The sequence below is a fragment of the Eurytemora carolleeae genome, unplaced genomic scaffold (assembly GCF_000591075.1).
Source record: "Eurytemora carolleeae unplaced genomic scaffold, Eaff_2.0 scaffold443, whole genome shotgun sequence".
In the NCBI taxonomy this organism is placed as follows: domain Eukaryota; kingdom Metazoa; phylum Arthropoda; class Copepoda; order Calanoida; family Temoridae; genus Eurytemora; species Eurytemora carolleeae.
The window spans coordinates 79,253-101,273 of record NW_019396329.1 but is presented as its reverse complement, the minus strand read 5'-3'; the positions used below and the strand labels follow the sequence as shown (position 1 = coordinate 101,273).

General features: G+C 31.7%; 1 protein-coding gene across 1 annotated transcript in view; it reads left to right on the top strand.

Moving 5' to 3' along the window:
• Positions 1 to 11,276, top strand: part of LOC111701050 (opioid-binding protein/cell adhesion molecule) — a 39,566-nt gene extending 28,290 nt beyond the window's left edge. The window contains exons 15-18 of the mRNA XM_023472166.1: positions 3,928 to 4,006; positions 4,924 to 4,970; positions 6,801 to 6,864; positions 11,073 to 11,276. Coding sequence (XP_023327934.1) covers positions 3,928 to 4,006; positions 4,924 to 4,970; positions 6,801 to 6,864; positions 11,073 to 11,188 — 306 coding nt within the window. The 3' untranslated portion in view covers positions 11,189 to 11,276. The remainder of the gene's footprint in view (positions 1 to 3,927; positions 4,007 to 4,923; positions 4,971 to 6,800; positions 6,865 to 11,072) is intronic.
• Positions 11,277 to 22,021: the final 10,745 nt, after the last annotated feature.

The window sequence follows — 22,021 nt, the reverse complement described above, 5'->3', positions numbered from 1 at the left end:
TAAATTCCCTTTCCATATTTCTGCTTGCAGTAAGAAATGTTTTCTAAGAACTGTTCCAACCAATAACTAATTCTAATTTTGTTTTGCAAGATAATAGCAAGGAACTAGATAATAGCTACCAACAAAAACAGTATTTATAAACATTAAAGTGTCAATGAAGAGTATTGGTAAACAGGGTCTGAGAAGGAAATCTAGAAAACAAATACCATAAATTATGTTGTAAAACTAGGGTTGGGCGTTGTTTAGAAAACAGGAAGGGTTAAGACTAACAAACTATTAGTCTTAAACTTTTAAATAATGAAAAACGATACCACGATTTGAAGTTAGTTTTTGTGGAGTTAAAAAGGTGTTTTAAACATTTTAAGTTTTAAGCATTTCTTCGGAATAATACCTTCCCCTTTACATTAATTATGACGTTAGATGTCCAAACTTTTGAACCACATACGTATTCAAAGTTGAGTTATAGGTCTAATAATCGAAAATCTTCTCTGTCCCTCTTCCAAACATTTTCAATAGATTTTTCACCCTCTGAACGTCGTTTTATTTGAATAAAGCTACAAGTACAATTTCCATAAATGGGGGGGGGGGGTTCGCCATTGAAACATTTTGCTTTAAAATGTCGTTTAAGCCTTCAAATTGTACTCCGCTCAAAAAAAATCAAACGTCTTTTATGTTATTTTTAAAAATAAAAATTTGGAAGGTTAAAACGGCATTTTAGAGCAAAACGTATTATTGACGACCTGCTTGGGTTTATTAGTTCTTATATCCGACCATAGCAAAAAGCTGGGTTTCCAACTCTGGGTTCCCAAGATTAGAGATAATCCTATAAAAAATTCAGAATTAAAGGAATTGAGTCTTTGCAACCAACTCTGATTTTCGAATCCTTACATTGTCCCAATCAAATGTCGTAGACCTTAGATATTTCAAACTATGAATTATGTTAGCTCAACTGATCCTATGGATGTAAGGCAAGGAAAGTCATTTCAGAAGTGTACACATCTTTAGTACTGCAGTGTACTGTCTCTGGGCGCTAATGTAAACACAAGACGGATGTCGAAGCCTGACATGGGATCCATGATTCACATAAAAAATCAATGAAATATTCTGGTCATAGGAAACTATGTAAATTATCAAAATTATCAAAATTTAATGCTTTTAACCTCCTCGGATACTAAACGAACACTGATGCATCTATTATTGTTTACAAATACCGCCCAGAGAGAACTGGTTTCAATATGTACACAGAGTATACACAACCGCAATTGACTTTCCTTGCCTTACATTCTTGAACTGATCTAAGTTTGAAATATCAATTGTTTACAACATCAGGTCGCTAAGTTGTTGAAATTCGAAAATTTAAGTTTGTGGCAAAAACTCAATTCCTTTGAAAATAATTTTCTTTAATATCGCCTATCCCAAGAATATCAAATTAAATATTCTTTTCATAAAGTTTGAGATTTAGTTTGAATTTTGCCCTGGGATAAAGTTTAAAGTTTTCAAAGGTTGCAATGGAACTTAATTATCTTGTATACTCCTGTTTATAGTATATCATGCATACTAATTAGGGAATAATTAGGATGTAAGCAAAGCATACTAATTACCATCATTCTTTTCTTAAGTAGAATAAACAAAAAGAAGTTTCAGTTCAAAAAGTGTTTTAAAAATTTCAGTGTTCATTTTAATATTGTTCAACATAAACAAATCAAAAATGTTTTTACTCGCGTATAAATAACAAAACCTGGTTATTTCTTTTATTTGTGCATTCATCTGTTAAATAATAGAAAACCAATCATTTTCTGTGTTCTACACATTTTAATCTTTTATATTTAATATAAAAAGCAATTGAAAGACTCAAGTTATGATTTACTCCAATTAACATAAAAAACAGAGTTTGTGCAGTGTGCACAGACCCATTAATAATTTCACTTGATAAGCTGTTTTTTTAACTATTGCTAAAACTTTTCGCTTAAGAACAACATCAAATACATACATGATTGCTTAAATGTCCACAAGGCGCCATTACCATATACGAAAAGACAAACTCCAAAAACACAAACTCCGGAAATGCAAACTCTGGAAATGCAAACTTTGGAAATGGAACTCCGGAAATGCAAACCCTAGAAATACAAACTCTGGGAAAGACAAATTCCGGAGATAAAAACTCCGGAAAGACAAACTCCGGAAATAACTCCTGAATACACAAACTACTATTCCAAAGTTTGAGGGATGCCACTTTATGAAGAAACAAATCAGGTTTTATTTGATATCCATGAATTTTCTGATTCCTCTTTGTAAGCTGAGTTTGGTTGGACTTCTCCTTTGTAAGTAGGATAAGCCTCTTCTATCCTGTCATACAATAGAGAATAATAAAATAAAAAATACAGATACATCATCAAGAACCAGAAGTTTTTAACTAGTATTCAGATCCAACCAAACCAAATATAAAGGACGTACAATGTACATTTTACATAGCTAGGCCCAAGATTCTAATGAAAGAAAGTTATTTTAGAGTGTACGCATCTTTTGTACTGCAGTGTACTGTCTCTGGGCGGGAATATAAACACAATACGGATGTCGAAGCCTGACATGGGATCCATCTTTCACATAAAAGAGCATTAAAATATTCTGGTCATAGGAAACTATTATGTGAATTATCAAAATTATCAAAATTTAATGCTTTTCACCTCCTCGGATATTTAACGAACACTGATGCATCTATTCTTGTTTACAAATTCCGCCCAGAGAGAACTGGTTTCAATACGCAGAGTATACGCAATGGCAATATGTACGCAGAGTATACGCAATGACAATTAACTGTCCTTGCATTATAACCTTGACCAGCGTAATTTTACTGAGCAGGCCCAATTATCCAGCATTTACAGTGTACAACGTACAAAAGAATATAGGACCGATGTTACAAGATATATTGCTCGGTTTGTACAACAAGTATTTCATAATATTTACATCTTGCATTGAAGATATACGTTAATAAAGCGACCATTGTAACAGGATTAATCGAAATATTATATTTTTATTTTATCAACTAGCTGCAGAACGAGAAAATTGAAAAATCCAAATGGTATTTTCTAAATTATTACATAATTTTAATGTTTCTTAATTAAGAATAAAAAACAGCATTTCTTTATGTAACAATAAATTCAAAAATTTTAGAAATAATTTTTTTAAGTTAACGGACTTAATAAATTTAGAGTATATTCCCTTTAATTGGTAAAAAGTTACTGTTATGTTTCTGCAAAATTTCCACCAGATAAACTGTTTTATCCTGAGGAGAAACTACCCATTAACAACTGGTCCATAAATCTTCATAAGAAAATAATATTATACTTTTCCTGAATTAAATTATCCATGTTAGGGTTCCTGGTTAGTGTTTAGGTGGTGATGATCAAGGTGAACAAGGAGGACTAACCTTCTCTGGTACATGAAAGGGGTATAGGGCTATGTGAGCTCAAAAGCCCCCTGGATCAATAAAATCTATGATTTCCAGAGGTTTTTCAGTTTTTCAACGATTGTATATGCCTGGGATATTGTAGTTTATCCAGTATAGGAGAACTATTAAGAGGATCAATATGCTCTAGTACTATATATATACCTTGATATTTAGGATGGTTCGGTTGTATATTCCTGGGATATTGTAGATTATCCAGTAAAGGAGAACTATAAGGAGGATCAACATGCTCTAGTACTATATATACCTTGATATTTAGGATGGTTCGGTTGTATGCCTGGGATATTATAGATTATCCAGTAAAGGAGAACTATAAGAAGGATCAACATGCTCTAGTACTATATATACCTTGATATTTAGGATGGTTCGGTTGTATGCCTGGGATATTATAGATTATCCAGTAAAGGAGAACTATAAGAAGGATCAACATGCTCTAGTACTATATATACCTTGATATTTAGGATGGTTCGGTTGTATATGCCTGGGATATTGTAGATTATCCAGTAAAGGAGAACTATAAGGAGGACCAACATGCTCTAGGGAAGATATAGATAGTTTATTTTAGTTTCATCGAAACAATATTTGTTAAAAAGATCCTTTTAATTCACAAAATTCATCCTGGTTTCTTATTTGAATTGCGTATACAATTATAATCATTTTAAAACAATATAGTATATTATAAAATAACCTTAACCCTCATAAACTGTTTAATTCTATGTTATTTTTGGAAACTGAGATGGGAAGTCAAGGGATGGAAAAAATTGGTTTTAAAATACGTATTTGGAAATCTTTAACTAGATTGGGTTGGACATTTTTAAATGAACGGAATGCATTTAACTAAATTTATTTATTTAAAAGTTTCCAACTTTCTGTTATTTTAAGTTTTAAATATTTTCATTGTGAAAAGATAAGTAAAAACTGAACCTGGATTTTGTTTATGTTTTTAAGATTATTAAAATGAATGCATTACAAAATCAGCACTCAGCGGCTAGAGTTTCCTTTTATTGGGATCTTGCATCATTTTGTTTAACTTCCAAAAAAGTAGTATATTATTCCAGCAGACATAACTAACAGTTTAGTCCAAATCTCAATGCGTTCGACAAAGGTTGTCCCAGTTGCCCTGCAGATTTTTTTATTCTGATCTAAACTAAAATAATGACTTACTGTACAATACATTTCTTCACACACAAATTGAAGCATCGACAATTTTCTTTTCTATAAGATGGAGTTCATATAGCTGGGAATCCATCGGCCATGATCTTCTTCAAATGAAAGGTCACTTGACATTGCCACAACTGTCTCTGAGACGAAATAATACGCTTCCCTTTTTTCCCTTCCTTTGGTCGATTTTGCTTGTGTTTTAATGTGAGCTAAATGAGCCTTGTATTCCTATTACCGGGACTTTGGTTGAAATATTTGATCAAAAGATAATATTTATCTACGTCATTAATCCTTAGAGATCACAAAGCTGGAATCCGATAGTGCTTACGTCACAATTGTAAAGGTAAGTTTTGGATTATAGATTACAAGGATAGGACAACAGATATTGTACCTAGTATACGGTTGGGTTCTCTTCGTCCACGATTGGGTTCTCTTTGTGCAACTTGTCAAATCTTTGGCAAAAGTCAAATTTTACTTTAACTTAAAAGAAACCTTGTGCAGGAGATTATTTGACCTTGTCGATCCTTGAATAAACAAAACTCAGATCAAATATGTCTCCCAAATGCCATTATTTGTTACGATTTTAAATTACCTCTCTTTGTTCTATCTTATCTGCGGTCGGAACTATTCTTGTGGAGTAATCTCAATCTTGAAGGCTTAATCTCAATATGGAATGTAGGCACTTTTAAACTGAAGAGTCAATGCTTGATCCCATAATTTGGAGATTAATGCTTGATCCAGAGATTAACAATACAAAAGTTCTGTGATATAAACTGATGTTTAAAGAAACCAATATTTTGTTCGTCATGAAGAACGTACCGAAAAATTGGGAGGTTTCACATCATTTCGACTTCGTTCATAATTTTGAAAAAAAATGTTCTCAATTTCGATTTTTTTCAGTTTGATATTTAAAACAAAATTTTGTTTAATAGTTAAAAGCCAAGTGTTTAAACTTTAGGGCAAATATCTTCAAATAAACATTTTAAAAACATTTTTTGCTAATTAAACAAGAACTTATTTTTTTTATGAAACATTGTTAACTATAATGTTTGTTCTATATTAAAGTTAGAGGAAAGTAAAATGGTTGTATAATGTATAAGATACAAATAATATAACGGTGCTGTAACATGCCTTTATCCACTTACCATCTTTAATATTTACCAATAAACTCACCAAAATATACTTTTATGTGAATATAAAACTGTAAAATATTTCATGATGTACTCTCATGTATTTTTTATACGAAATAGCATGAGACTAGAGATAATCTAATTAAACAGAATAAAATGTTAACATACAAGTTGCTAAAAGTAAGTTTAGACTTTGCTCCCAGGAAGAAAAATTAGATTATGTTCCCTGAGTTCTAACATGTTTAAACCTTAATGTGCTTGATACATTACTCTTTAATTTGATTTACTGCACTACCTTGGATAATCTTTATTCTCAAAAGTTAAAAAATGTTCATCGTATTCTTAAGGAGCCCTTTATTTAATAAATACCATAAACAAGTCCAATAATATTTACACATTATAAAATCTGAGGTATTCTACTGTCCCAGCAAAAATGAGCCGAATGTTAAACTACATCAGGGACAAACGATTTGTGGATAAAGTTTTAAGGGTTTGTTTGAATGATGTTGACAATTTCTACAAAGTCTGACTTAATTCATGAAAATATGGAAAAAGCAGGAAAAAAACGTCAAAAAACAAAGATATAACCCTGGTAATTTAAAACTTTATTTTAAACTTATTTGAAGTAAATTTTGTTTAAATTTTTTTTTTTGATTTATCAGAAAAAAATAAATTGTTTCTAATTTTCTCTTGTCTTATAGTATAATTATTGAGTGTTAAATAAGTGAGTTTTAAGTGTAATATCCTAAACTATTAAAGTAAAAATTTTATTCGCTTACTATTCATAAATATTCACCAACTGTCATGTTTCGTGGGACACCCTGTATTGAACAAAGATTCAAGTATTATAGAGATACATTTTTTGGGATTCATTAATAACAATGAGACGTTTAACGGTGTATGATTTCTAAATAATTGACCGTAAATTCGTTATCAGCATTAATTCTATAATACTGTACTCTCTTAGTTTAAATATTTTATCTATCCGGTCTCTTCTTTAACTGCTAAATAGTACTCTTAGAAATTAAAGGTTTTTATTTCAGGCGTACAACAGATACGGGTGGAGTGATCCCTCTCAGGAGTTTATATTTTATACGAGGGGAAAAGGTCAGTTTTTATTTTTTTAATTTTATTTTTCGCTGATTCCACAATATTTTGTTACAACTGACAAGAACTGTTCCATTTTTGGAATTTCAATACAGCAGGACCCTCAGTTCTCTGGATCTGGAAGACGAGATTTACGCAATCTTTTTCTATTTGATGTTGTTAAAAAGCAAATCGTTTTACTAGTAGCTTGACAATTAAGTTAATCGAGTGAAATGTATCTGTGTACATTGCACAATTGCTGTGTTTTATGTTTATTGAACTATTTTTAAATCATAACTGAAGTTTAACAGTCGTCTTCCTATTCCACAGTTGTATGTGTTCCACTGTATGTTTTGATAATCTTAGTTTAGATCAATGTTTTTGTTCAATTTCTACTTTTGTTTTGATGCAGAGAAGTTGGGTGGATTTTTTTTGAAAAACGTAAACAATTATATAATGTAAATACATATACTACTGACGACCCACAATTCTTAGAACATGACGATTTAAAGCTTGATTTTAGTGTATGCCTTTAATTTACTGTTTTAATGGTTTACTAAATGAATTAGAAAAGAAAAGTTGGTTTTGGTATGCAGGGAATTCTAAGAATGTAAGAAAGAGAATTAAAGAAATTCCGTCTCTGAAGTCTCATTCTTTGTGGGTAACCCTATAATAATAAAAAGTATTTTTTTTCACAATAATATGGTGATGGATTATTTTCACTTTTATATTAGAATGTTTAGTTCAGAATTATAAATGGAAAAGATAGAACCAAGCGTTTACTGCTGATAAACAATGGAAAAGATAGAACCAAGCGTTTACTGCTGATAAACAATGGAAAAGATAGAACCAAGCGTTTTCTGCTGATAAACAATGGAAAGAAATTATGCACAACTGGCGGGGACTGAAAACCATAACATTTGCAAATTGTGGAATTTGCAAACATATATGTCTTTTCTGTTAACCCGTATAGTATGGATCAAAACTAAATGGGGGGGGGGGGTGTGTTTATTTTTTAAACTATGCAAATTAAGTATTAAACTTACAAGAATTGCACAGTTGGGCGGGAGTCAAGGCTGGGTTAGAGAAAACAGAATCTAATGTTATTATATTCCTCCAAAAAACTGCAGTGTAATTTATGTTTTAAAAAACATTCCTAACATACCTCATGTTTCACTTTTACGTCTTTTAGCCGAAAAATGAACGGACAACGGAGTTTTTAAACCTGTTTCATTTTTTTTCCTAAAAAATTCCAAGTTGTCGTCTTCACAATATTTTTGATCAGAAAAAAATATTGTTTAATATCAGTGGATTTTTATTAGACTAATATATATATATTATATCAACTACTATGGTTTTATTTCTGTGTAATTTGAAAAGTTACAAAAGTAGCATTCTGTAATATGTTTACTTTTGTATATGTATTTACAGGAATAGCAACAAAGTATAAGACATTAATGACGACCTAAAACGTTAAAATGAAACGTTTAATTTTTTTACACAAACGGTATCTATATATAAATTTGGATGGTCTGTTTGTTTGTCTGTCTGTTTGTATCCAATAAACATCAAAACGGCTGAACCTATCGGGGCCAAATTTTTTGTGGGACATCACGTGACCACAGGGAATGCTTATGAATGATAAAAATTTAAAAAAAAATGTATTTTAAAGGTTTTTAATTTTGTAAAAAAAAAATCTTGAAAATCCGCGAATTTTTTTTTTTAAATCCGCAAAATTTTTTTCTTCTTTGTTTTTAAATGTAAACATTTAGAACATGTTCACAATTTAAATTGAAGATGGGCGCGAAGCGCCCTAAAAGTCTAGAAAGAAGGGCGCGAAGCGCCTTGAATTTCTAGTAACTAATGATTCAGCAAAGAAAATCAGTTTCAAATTAAGAAAAATCAATTAATTAAAAAAAAAATTAATAAAAAAAGGGGGATCATAATTTTTTTTGCAACCTGAAAAAATAGGTAAAATTTGGTACCTCCCTCATTGACCAAACATTCGAACAATTATTTTTAGCTGATATCCGGTTAAACTGCAGAGTACACATAACTCTTCTGTTTGACATCTTAGGATATAAATTATTTTTGAGCCGGATATGGAGAAGCCAGGAAGGAAGTATGGCTTGAAATATTTAGTTCCGTCTATGATATCATCTTTATAGAATTATAGTTTTATGTAGATTTAAATCTATTTGAATATTTCCCACAGATTATAACTGTAAATAAAAGAGAAAAGTCAGAAGATTTTATTCAGCAACCTTTGATATTTCTTTTATGCATTTCAACTGAATCTATTATAGGGTCTCGACATGCTTTTAGAATACCTACAACAGCTTGAAATGGTTTTATAGTTTAGACTTCATAGCTGTAGTTTTATATGTTTCACCAAGATTAAACGTACAGATTTAACTACAAGGAATGAGATTTTAGGACGACTGCACAAAATTTATTTTATCCTTTTTCATTTATATTTTACTGCAATTGCAAGAAAACCCTGCATGCTGTATAATGTTGAAGAAGGTTTGCACTTAATTTCTGATGGTTTTTAATGGTTTTGCATTCTTGACATCTGTAGGAAAGGTTCCGAAAGTCTAATCGGAACTTATTCGGAAAATTGATCGGAAACGCTTTTCTATAAATGTCGAACCACGAAGATCTGCTTAGAGCCTCAATGACAAGAAACCACTGTACTCTTCTATATACGCAATTTAATTATTTCAGCAAATTATTCAAGTAAATAAAATTTTCATGTTGTTAGTTCTGTGAAGAAACCTATCAATTTGTGTTTTAACGGTATACATTTTGAAATGGGGGGAATGCTGACCCCCCCCCCCTCCGGCTCGGTTTCTAAGTTTGCATAATTTAAGCATACAGCTAAGCTAAAATTTAAATCTAAGTAAAGATGGATGAGACATTGAAAGCTTTTAACCAAAATTCACAGAGATATTTGTTACGGATTTGTGACCGCTGAATTTCCTATTTCATAATATTCTAAAGAAAAGTTTTTTGCTTTAAGCCAGGAAAATACAGACGAGTTCTAACTTATCGACAAAACCGAAAAAAACTGGCAGTTCAAGAAAAAACGAAAACAAATCAATACTTATTTCTAAAAACTGACATTTTCGTTTTTTTTTGCTCAAATTATCCTTAAACTACAATAAACATTTTTTTAAACGGTTGAATTATCAGGCTTGAAAAGTTTTCATTAAAGAACAGAGATTTTTAAAGTTTTTTAAAAAGTTTTTTTTTAAAGTTTTTAAGTCAAGAATTGAACTGAATGTTCAGTTAAAAATTAAAACAAATGATAACATAACGGTCCTTTCCGTTTCGTTAATTTAATTAATCTCTAACGAGCGGATTAAAGAGGGACTAAATCGCCCAGCTCTGCCTGAGTATATATCTTAATGATACTTTAATATAATATGTTTTCTCTCAATCCTAGTAATCAATTAGACTTAATAGTTTCAGGAGTTTAAGGGGAAAATTGAATTATGAATTATAGAGACAAAAACTATTAAATCAGAAGTTTAACTCATTCTTGTTGGACACAGAAATCTATCGGCTGACAAGAAAATCAGTAAAATTTTTATCTTTTAACGGTTAACATCTGAACTTTGAATTTGACGGACGGGTTAAAAATGGTTTTGCAAGAATAACCGGGTTTCTTGCAAACTTCTGAAATGTTCCTTATATGGACTGTTCAATGTGATAACACACGGGGTTAGACGAAATTTCAAGTTTCCCTCCATTTATACATTGGCATGTTCGTTTAACAAGTTCACAACGGTACCCTTTCACTGATCAAGGCCGGATCATGAAGTTATCTTAAGCCTTTTCTCTAATGTTTGATTACCATGCATTCCAGTGATTTTATATTCTAAAAGTATTATTATTAACTTCTTCCGTTTTATTCAAATCTTTGAAGACGGCGTGTAGAATACGGTACGTTTTCGGGGAATGTGGAATGTAATGTGTGTAGAGTGTGGGCTATGAACAAGGATCTTAAGTGACAATATAAAAATCTTTCTTATATATTTAAATAGATAACAAAAATACTGATTTCTGAAAAGTGCTGTTTTAATAATGATGACTAAGATATTGAATATTTAGACAATTCGGATATATTTGACAAATTGAAAATAAGAACAAGCAGACCACATTTTAGAAATCCCTTGGAATAGAAACTAATTTTACTTTCATTTAATTTAACATTTTTGTTGTAGATATGGTTGTGGAGAGTCCAATCAAAGAAGAATCAAATATGCTTTCCTCAGGGTTAATTCATGCACAAACTAAACTACTGTACATAATGTACATAATCCTTCTGCTCACCCAGTAATCTACATATATACCAATATAAATCTTTAAATGTGACATATATTAATTTTGTAAAACATAATTTCATAGAAATATATTATTAGTTTGTATTTTTTGTACAGTTTTTATGTTTATGAAAATGAACTTTAATGGCAAACTTCGAGCGATCCGTCCCGTTTTATTAGCAGCCGATAATTTAGGCCTTTTGGTTTTCCGGCTTAAATTACATTACCTGTAAAATTAAAAAAAAAATATTCTATTTACAAAATCTATTTTTTAAGATCCAGAACAGAGATTTGCAATAAATAAGACTTCCAGCTAGAGGTTCATTCGTTTAAGCTGTATGTTTCTGACACACGAACAGTCATACACACTTTTTTATTAAAAAAAAAACAAATTGAAAGGAAAGCTCCCATTTTATGTATCCGGTATTAAGCTTCTTTGATGTATTTATTCTAATCTATGATAAAAAAAAATAATAATAAGTTTATTTTTTTGGCGTACAGTACAATATTATAACTTGAGTAATTCTAAAATGTTCAACACCAGGGGGCGCGCGATCAGCAAGCAATAGCTGTAGAGTAGACATAAGTAAAAGTCAAATTTATGCAAAAGTACTGGTACAACGTTGTCACCTCATCTAACCTCTAATTTAGATTTAATTCTTAAGAATGTATTAGCAAAACAAATCAATTTGATTTTTAATTTCTCTTTAGGAAAAGAATCTAGCTATTCAAAAAAAAATCAAGTTAAACCCAACGTGAAATTTAATTTAATCTGACCATATACGGTGAACAGATAGAAAATTTAGATATTTAGATAAATTATATTTTATCATAATTCTGCTGTCTACTTGTTTTTAAAAAGTTTCGCAAGCTGATGAATATGTTATCTTAGTACTGAGGATTTCTGCCAAAACTTTTGCAAAATTTCAATTATTATTTTTGTAGACAGAACTTCAAAATTTTTATTAATTTCAACATTTTTCTGATATCAACCTTTCTTGGATCATTTATTTTACCAAAAATGTCAAAATTTTTCACCAAACATTGAGTAAAATTTATGGTAATTTGATGACATACAAGATTTAAAACCTGGTATAGCTCTATTTATTCAAATATAAATAGAAATCCGAGGGTTAACATTCAGAGATAAAAATAGAAAATAAAATTCTTATAATCGCAATACAAAATTATATACAGTGAAACCCTTAATAACGAATACATCGGAAGAATTTATCAAATGTCGTCTTGACAATTTTTCAATGAGTTTTATACTATATTACGTAAATTTCAGTATTTCCGAAAATAAATAAATAGCCATGAATATGCGGGAACAGTTTTAAAGAGTTCCATATAATCATTTAATTAAAACTAAATATCTGCAACATTTAATTATCAGTAAGTGAAGAATACGACATTTGATGAATTCTTTCGATGTATTCGTTATTAAGGGTTTCACTGTATGGGGGGGGGGGTCAATATCTTGTGCCCCCCTCTCCCCCTAAAAAGAATGATGGTGCGATGTATCAATTTTTTAAAAACTTAAGTCTCTAAAAGTTTCAAATTTTTTTATTATTATCAAAGTATAGCGACGGAAAAGTACGAGATAAATAAACGGACTGTATATATCTTGAGGTCTAAGTTAAAACAATGATATTCTATATTTTTGGTTTGGTTGCTTGGTCAGGAAGTGGAAGACGACATCTAGCTTCTCCACAGTGGTCCCCCCAGCATCTTGAGAGTTTGTAGAGTACCAAGATGTGTATCTCTAACCATTCTTCTTGGGTAGGATCCAACACTCTAGCTGCTCTATATCTCCAGTGGCTCTGTTGATAGAACCAGCTGGAGAATATATCCTGGTCTGTGGTTGGATGGGCTGGTCTGTAGCTGGACTTGTATGTCCAGGATACCCTAACTGCTCTTTATCACTAGTGGCTCCGTTCATAGAACAAGCGGGAGAATACAGGGCTTCATCTGATACATCTTGTTCTGTAGTTGGACTAGCTGGTATGGTTACAATCGGAGCAGTACCAGAAACCAGTGAAGATAAATACAAAGAGAATAGAATATATATTAGAGTCGAATTTAGACAATCCTTCGATATGAATTTTGTAAGTCCCTATAAATTTATCACTTAACTCCATCACAGCTAACTAAATCAATAATCACAACATAATTAAAACTTATATTTTCACTAATAAACGAAAATTCTTCTGAAATTTTTAGATATAATCTACTCAATCTACATATTCACCAACTCTTTTAAGCTTCAATTTTTTGGGATTTGCATGCACAAACATTTCAATGATTTTTTCAGTAGAGAGCTCAGACAGCCTTGTAGGGTGTAAAGCTGTAAGTACAAGATCGTTAAGTCTTCTCTCCGTCACAGTACATCTTGTGTAATAAAGAATTCTCTTTAGAAGGCTAATACTTTTCTCTCCTTGTATTAACAGTGAATTTAGACAAATCCTTAGTCTTTGTCATTTTAAGGTGTTATTTTTTAAACATAATTTCCTTTTAATTTTGTATTTTCCAGGGGGAGGGGTAGAGCCTGCCTGGAACTCCCAGGGGGGCAAGAGGACTACTGCCCCCCTAGGTACGCCAATGTGCCTGGCCTGAGGAAGGGAAATACAAGCAGATGTAATATTAAAAGAGCCTTCCCCCGTGGGTGCCCCCCCCCTCAGCCTCTCAGGGGGGGAACGCGTAGGGGGGGGGGCGGCCTCCCTCGTACGCCCCTGATGCAGTAGAGTACATTAATACAGTATGTTCCCTAGAATATCCATTTCAATTTCGAATTTTTTAAAGCTATTAAATAAACTTTATATAGTTAATTTGGTAAATAAAAAACATCATTTGATTTATATATATAACGGAAAATCATCGTTTGTAAAGTGAAAGGCATAGAGTCTATGTAAAATGATAACTGATAAATTATGAAACCAATCTATTTCATATATTTGGTTTTCTTTTAATATTAATTTTAGATTTTCTATAAAATGATGTTCCAGGCTTCCAGGGCCCAAAGGGTTATATAGCGCAAATACACTACAACAAAATGGCCGTTTTACACTTTTTTATAGTAAATTCCACTCTAATATATATTCTATTCTCTTTTGATAAATCCCTAGGTAATACTGAGCTCATACGAGCTGAGCTCATACGTCTATCCTGTTCAAGATTCCCGGGTGCACTAACTCAATCTCCAGGTTCTTTATTCTGCTAGAGCTCAGAGAAAGGGGCTGGGACTTTAGCATGAGTAACCATGCTTTAAATAATACAATGCTCAAAAGTACTGCAGACGTAATTTTAAGTGACCCTCTATTTAAAAATCATAAACCCAAATTGAAATAGATAAATTTTTACTTAGATAAAATATGATCATCCCACAAAGGGTCAATTAAAATTTTTCATAGGGTTCGTTTGGTCCTAAAAATTGAAATAGATGGCTAAATATTTGCAGTTAGCCTCCTACTGTGATCATCTATATTAATGGATGATAAAGAAAAGTTGGGATCTGACATTACAAAAGTTCCTAAATTAACAAAGCTTTAAAAGTCATCTTTTTTTCTGTAAAATGAATGAAAGATTGTTCGATTGAAGGTAATTGATTAAAGCAAGGTTAAACAAATTTATTTTCAACATATATCCAGTTTCTATTGTTACGTTATGCGATCTGAAAATACCAAATGATTTTCAAGGACAATAGGTGCCAACGAGATTCTAAAGAAATTATATTTGACGTCAAATGTGGCCAAATTAACTTTTAACGATGATGTTTGTATCTTAAATAAAGTTTAAAAAAAAGAATGAATGAATGAATAAAAGTTACAATTCAAGATTTTATAAAATGATATTAAGCTTTATACCAGTAAACAAAATACAATCTTAAAGTTAACATTTTCCACTTCTCAAGAAGCAAAGTTAAACAAGATTTTAAAGTTTAATAAATAATGTTTACTTTATTTTACAATTTTAAACGTTAAAGGCTTGAAAGTAAAATAAATCAAACTCTACAACAAGATTTTGAAATTGCAGTTGACAATTTTTGGAACTACAGGGTACTTTGGGGTACTGGAGTAAAAGAGGATACTGTGGAGAACTGTGGGGTACTGTGGGGTACTGTGGGGTAATAGGGGTACTCGGGGGTAATTGGGTTACTAGGAGTACCGCAGTGTACTTGATGTACTGCATGGCACATGGTACTACAGTACCCAGTAACCCTTCAGTTCCTTGAACCCTTTAGTACCCTGCAGTATTATTCAGTACTATTCTGCCCTGCAGGGCACTGTGGGGTACTGGGATAACTGCGCATACTGCAGGGTACCCAGTAGTAACCCCCAGTGCCCCCACTATCCCACAGTACCCCGCTGTACTGCCTGTAGTCCCCCGTATCCCCTGGTACCCCCTTGTGCTTTGGAGTACCACCATTAACCCAGAGATCCCCCAGAGTACCCCCCAGTGACCCATATTACTCCTCAGTACCCCCAGTACCCATCAGTATCCCCCAGTACCCCTCAGAATCTGGCAGTAGCCCCAGTACCCCTAGTACCCCCAAGTACCACCTGGATATACAGGATATACATGAGTCAAACATATATCTAGGATATTGGATTTAAAGGATATGCATAGTTCACCATATGCCAAGGATATTTAATATACAGGATATACATAGCCCACCATATACCAAGGATATTGGATATACAGGATATGTATAGTCAACCATATACCAAGAATACTGAGCTGGGAACTTTTTAATAGTGGATATCGGGATTAATGCTTGATCCACTTTTTTCTTAATCTCAAGATTAAATGAGGCTTGTTCTCTTTTTGTTATTAATCTCCAGATTAATTAACCGATCGTGATTAAGGATATCGTATTCCAAAGTTTTCAGATCTGGATATACAGACTATACAAAGTCCACCATATACCAAGGATAATGGATATACAGAATATACAAAGTCCACCATATACCAAGGATAATGGATATACAGAATATACATAGTCCAGCATATACCAAGGATAATGGATATACAGAATATACATAGTCCAGCATATACCAAGCATATTGGATATACAGAATATACAAAGTCCACCATATACCAAGGATATTGGATATAAAGAATATACATAAACCAGCATATACCAAGGATATTGGATATACAGAATATATAGTCAACCATACACCAAGGATATTGGATATACAGGATACACATAGTCCACAATATACCAAGGATATTGTATATACAGAATATACATAGTCCAGCATATACCAAGGATATTGGATATACAGAATATACATGAGTCAACCATATACCAAGGACACTGGATATACAGGATATACAAAGTCCACCATATACCAAGGATATTGCATATACAGAATATACATAGTCCACCATATACCGTATTGGTGTTTCTTGCCCCCCCCACAAAAAAAAATAAAAAATGGGGTCATCAAGTTGAGGTGTGCGCGGAGATCTATCTTTAGTTAGTTTTTTAATTAATTTGTTTGTTTCTCTTGTCGCTTGCGCAACTATCTAAGAATGCCGCACACCACTCACAATTTTCGAAATCCGTTGAAAACGTTTTCTAAAAAAAATTAAATATTATAAAATATAAACTATATACAAATGTGGCGAAAGATAATCGATGACTATAGGTTGTAATATCTAAATGATTTGTTTGAAATTAAATTGATTTTGTACGGTCTAAGTCGTATGTTGCAATCTTTTCAATTTGTATGGCCGCTAAGTTATTCGGTATGAGACGTCTTTAACAATTTTCTTCTTACAGACGCAACAGATAGAAGTAAGATTATTAGCGATCAAAAGCGCTTTTTTATCGCATTAAGCCTATACCCCCTTTTATTTTTTGCGAACACTCCCTTTAAGAAGCATTGAAACAGTTTCCGAAATGATGTCACACATATTAATATTGTTATCCGGGTTGTGCTTGCAAGTTTTGAGTTTTAAGAATCCCCCAGCATGGAAGGAAAGCAATCACATGTTACGAGTCCATGACTGTCAAGTCCCAGCCAGCCTAAGAAGATATGTCCTGCCTGCCCATTGCATACTGCCTGGTTCAAACAATCCTAGAAATTTTTTTTAGCTTTTTTTCATGAAACCATCATTGCCAAACATCAGGTCCATATAATTTCCGGTGCACTATGCATCTTGCAAAAATCCTAGTTAGAGGATATTGAAAAGCCTTGACCAAGCGAATTCAAATATGCAATAACATTTCCAACATTTAATTCTAAAACCTAAATTTGTATTCAAGAAAAACTGAAAATGTCCAAATTCCCTTTAAAGGCGTCTGTGCAAACATTAATGCAAATTTTCCTTGCAAAAATTGTGCAATCTTGTTGCTTTGTAGCTTTTGTTGTAAAATGTAGGCTTTCCAAAGACTAAATGTTAAAATCCAATGACTGGAAGTAGGTCTAAATATAGATTTAGTCTGGTATGGGTAAAATAAGGCATTCAGGCAGTATGCAAGAGGACTCCGGCAGTGAATATAAAAGCCCAGCTGTTAGCCTTAAGTGATGGGCATGTGTTAGTTAGAAAACTCAGAAAATTTGAGCTTCCTAGCTCAAAGACTTTTTGAGTTATCGCAAAAAAACGATGGTGGGGGGGGATCCCCATCCTTGTTTTAAAATCTTTGGAAGTATTTAAACTGTTTTTCTGTTCTTCAGGTTTTCCATTGTAGTTTACCACCGATAAACGGATAAAAGAGACAAGAGAACACTCCTTCATACAAACTGAAAAGTTAATATTTTTAAAAAATGTTCAAAAGTATTTTGAATTTTCTTCTCGAGTAGCTGCTACAGCTTCTGCATAGAAATGAAAACCATTCTTGAGATTTTTATGTATTAATATATTCATATAAAATATATATTTTTTTCTCAATCATTTTTAAGTTAATTGTTCTTTTTTCATGTAGATTTGGAGAACGAACATGTGAAAAAGTTACTCAAACTTGCAATGCAAGCATTTTCTAAATGTTTTCAAAACCATAAAAAAAACTGACCGAAATGTTGAGGATAATGTTAAATTTCAATGCATTGTGATCTTGTCAGGGTCGAATTTACAAAATGTAGTCCAGACTGAACAGTACGAGTGAATGCAGTACATAAACACTGCATGTTGTACCGGCTTGGATCATGCAATTTTTAAAGGGAGTAATTGAACTATACACTTGTTAGAAATAGGGACGAGCATGATGTAAACGAACGGCAAGTTTCCGAAAATTAACGAACGATAACCGTTTGTAAAAGAAAAGAAAGGGAAAAAAGAACGAACAGATGTGTTAAAAAATTGCATTAAACTTACTGAAAATAAAGAATGAAATCATCATGTGTTTTGATTTTTTGTTGTTCTTTACTTTTTTCCTCTTTTTTTTTCTGTCTGAAATAATTGTAAACGGCTTGTTAAAAGTGTTGTTAAGAAGATTGAGATCGTTTACAAATGGTGGCTTTAAAAAACAACGGGAAAAACCCATGAAGTGAATTTAACGTTCAAATATAGCTAATAAAAAATAGTATTTTAAAAAAATGTTAGTATTTAATACAATTTTATGTTTACGTAAAGAAACGAGTTTAGAAAAGTCTGAACGTGGTCTGCCCTAGTTAGAAAAGTCTGAACGTGGTCTGCCCTAGTTAGAAAAGTCTGAACGTGGTCTGCCCTAGTTAGAAAATGACATAAGTTAATTCTCATCCCAAAGTTTCCACTTTAAATGTGATTAAGTATAGTTAATTTTGATTTATGTAGTTCTAAATTTACCAAAACTTGTAAAACTCTTTATCGGGAGAGCTGTAAAATAAGCTCAATTCCCAACTCCTGGATACAAATAGATTTTTCTATGATTGTAGGTTTATGGAGTTAATAGAAAGGAAAGAATAGTTCACGTCAAACTAAGGTAAATTGTACAAAAGAAAAATCTAAAATGTTTAGAATCATAACTCCTGCTATTCTGGAGCTAATGTGAAGAACAAAATGTTTTTAAATCCTAATACAGTGAATCCCAGATACATAGACCGTCAGAAGGTTTTTTGATAATTCTATAGAAAATAGTTTTTATTTTTAATTCAATGTAAATTAATAGCCCTTAAATATGAATGCAATTGATGTATTAATAACAAACTCATTTTTCCGCGGCATTTGATATTAAGTAATACGACAGTATAAAAAACTCTTGCTTGTATTCATATATATGGGCATCACTGTGAGTAGCTGGGTAAATTAGCCCCTAATACAGGTGAATAAAATCAAAATTAAAGGAGCTACGATGTCACAAAGTCGAAGCATTGTCTATGAATTTTACTTTCTCCTCTAGTTTGCAGTGACACAATACACGAGAACGCAATATCGGATTTATTTTATATTTTCATTTCAAATAATATTTCTCCGTTGGATCAGTGGGATCAATACTTTTTATAAATATTCTTATGAAAATATTTTATAACTTATAAGAATATATTTTCCATTTATCAGAATGCAAATACACATATCTCAAATTGTAAGCCAGGTGTTTAAACTCAAACTAAAAAATTTGGAATAATCTTCATTCATTTTGCAATTTTCTGATTTTAATTTTTTTCATAATCAAAGTACATTCATTTGCTTTCTTTCCTTTTTTAGTTTGCTGTTATGTTAAATTTCAAAGCTATTTCATTTTCACCCACAATTCATTCATGTAAAACAGAAACAATTTGTTTTCTTTCATTTTTCAATTTGAAATATTCAGAAACTGTAAATATCCATTTTTTTCATTTATAAAAATTTCTTTTCAGGCCCAGAAGTATTTATTTGTTCTGTTCGGTATTTGTGTTTATATTGTTGAGTCTAGTTTATGTATACAAGTATAATGATAGATACTTATTTATCCAATTATTTATCAAACACCAACCACCGACCCATTATCTTAAATCCCATGATATAGTAAAAAATATTCTCCACTGAAAGGAACTAATATTACACCCCCCCCCCTCATGGAAAATTTCGTCTGTGTACAAATTTAAACCTAAAGATTAAACGAATTGAAATTTGAATTTGCCAGGCCATTATCTCCAAAACTGCTTAAAGCCTATATACTAAATAGTATATACAAGAACTTTTACCTTTTATAACAACCAGGGCAAGAAGAGTTTAAATTTTACATTGAAATTCCATCGCTTTGTGGAGAATTTTTTTAGTTTTCATTTGAGACATATTATACGTTTTAATGATGTATATTACCGAGTTTGAGCGCAAAGTTGACGTTCAAAATCATCCATTTGAGTGGTTACGTTTCAAGAATCAATTTTTTAAAAATTATTAAATAACGACGTAAAAAATCGTAAAAAATGTAAAAAAATCTACAGTAACCTATCAGATGTTTAGAAACATATTCTCAATTAAAATTTTCTTAATAAATAAATGTTAGATTCAATTATTTATTTTTCCTCATTATATTAATTTTCTTATTCTTTATGATTTCTTCAAATTCTTCAAATGTCGTCTTTTCAATAAAATTTCAAGAAATCTTCAGAAAATGTTTGTGAGCAATGAGACATTACAGAAACTTATAACTGAATAAGATTACTTATTGTCGAGGATAATAGTTGATTTTTATTTTCTCAACCAATCCTACATTGCCTGTCACTCCCTTTAAACCTCAAGAGAATTGTGAGTACATTGCCGGTCACTCCCTTTAAACCTCAAGAGAATTGTGAGTACATTGCCGGTCACTCCCTTTAAACCTCACGAGAATTGTGAGTATATTGTCGGTCACTCCCTTTAAACCTCAAGAGAATTGTGAGTACGTATACTTTTTAATTTATAACGCATCCACACAAAGACAGTAAGAAAGAAAAAAGGTCGAATTTTTTTAAAAACTAAATATTTTTATTTTTCCGTTTGGATTGAAAAATTGACATTAACTATTCAGGTTAAATTGTGATTGAAAGTCCTAGCTTGCTGAGGAAAGTACCGAATTGTCGATTTAACGTGATGTAAACTTTCGACGGGTTGCTTTTCCCAGCATAAAACAACTTGAGTTAAAGCAGACAATAAATAATAAATAGATATGTTATCGATAATACTTACATGTCAAAGAAACACCATGATCCCTTTAAGCTTCCCATTTCCTCTTTTCTAACCATACAATTTTCCACATGGAGTAAGAACATCACTACATGAATAAATAACGTGGAATAACGATTAAGCATAAAATGAAAAATCCAGGTAATTTTCTTTCTTATCTTTGCTGTAGAAATCCACAAGTAAAGGTAAGGCTGGTTTAAAAAAAACTTATTAGTATCTAATATTAAATGGATTATATCTTGTTTAGTTTTAGATTTTAATAATATAATTTCTTTACATCTTGCGAAAAACACGAATTTCTTGTCAAACATACAAACACTAATTGCTGTATGTTTGACCAGTAATAAGTGTTTGTGTGTTTGACCAGAAATTAGTGTTTGTGTGTTTGACCAGTAATTAGTGTTTGTGTGTTTGACCAGTAATTAGTGTTTGTGTGTTTGACCAGTAATTAGTGTTTGTGTGTTTGAACAGTAATTAGTGTTTGTGTATTTGACCAGTAATTAGTGTTTGTGTGTTTGACTAGTAATTAGTGTTTGTATGTTTGACCAGTAATTAGTGTTTGTGTGTTTGACCAGAAATTAGTGTTTGTGTGTTTGACCAGTAATTAGTGTTTGTGTGTGTTGACCAGTAATTAGTGTTTGTATGTTTGACCAGTAATTAGTGTTTGTATGTTTGACCAGTAATTAGTGTTTGTATGTTTGACCAGTAATTAGTGTTTGTATGTTTGACCAGAAATTAGTGTTTGTATGTTTGACCAGAAATTAGTGTTTGTGTGT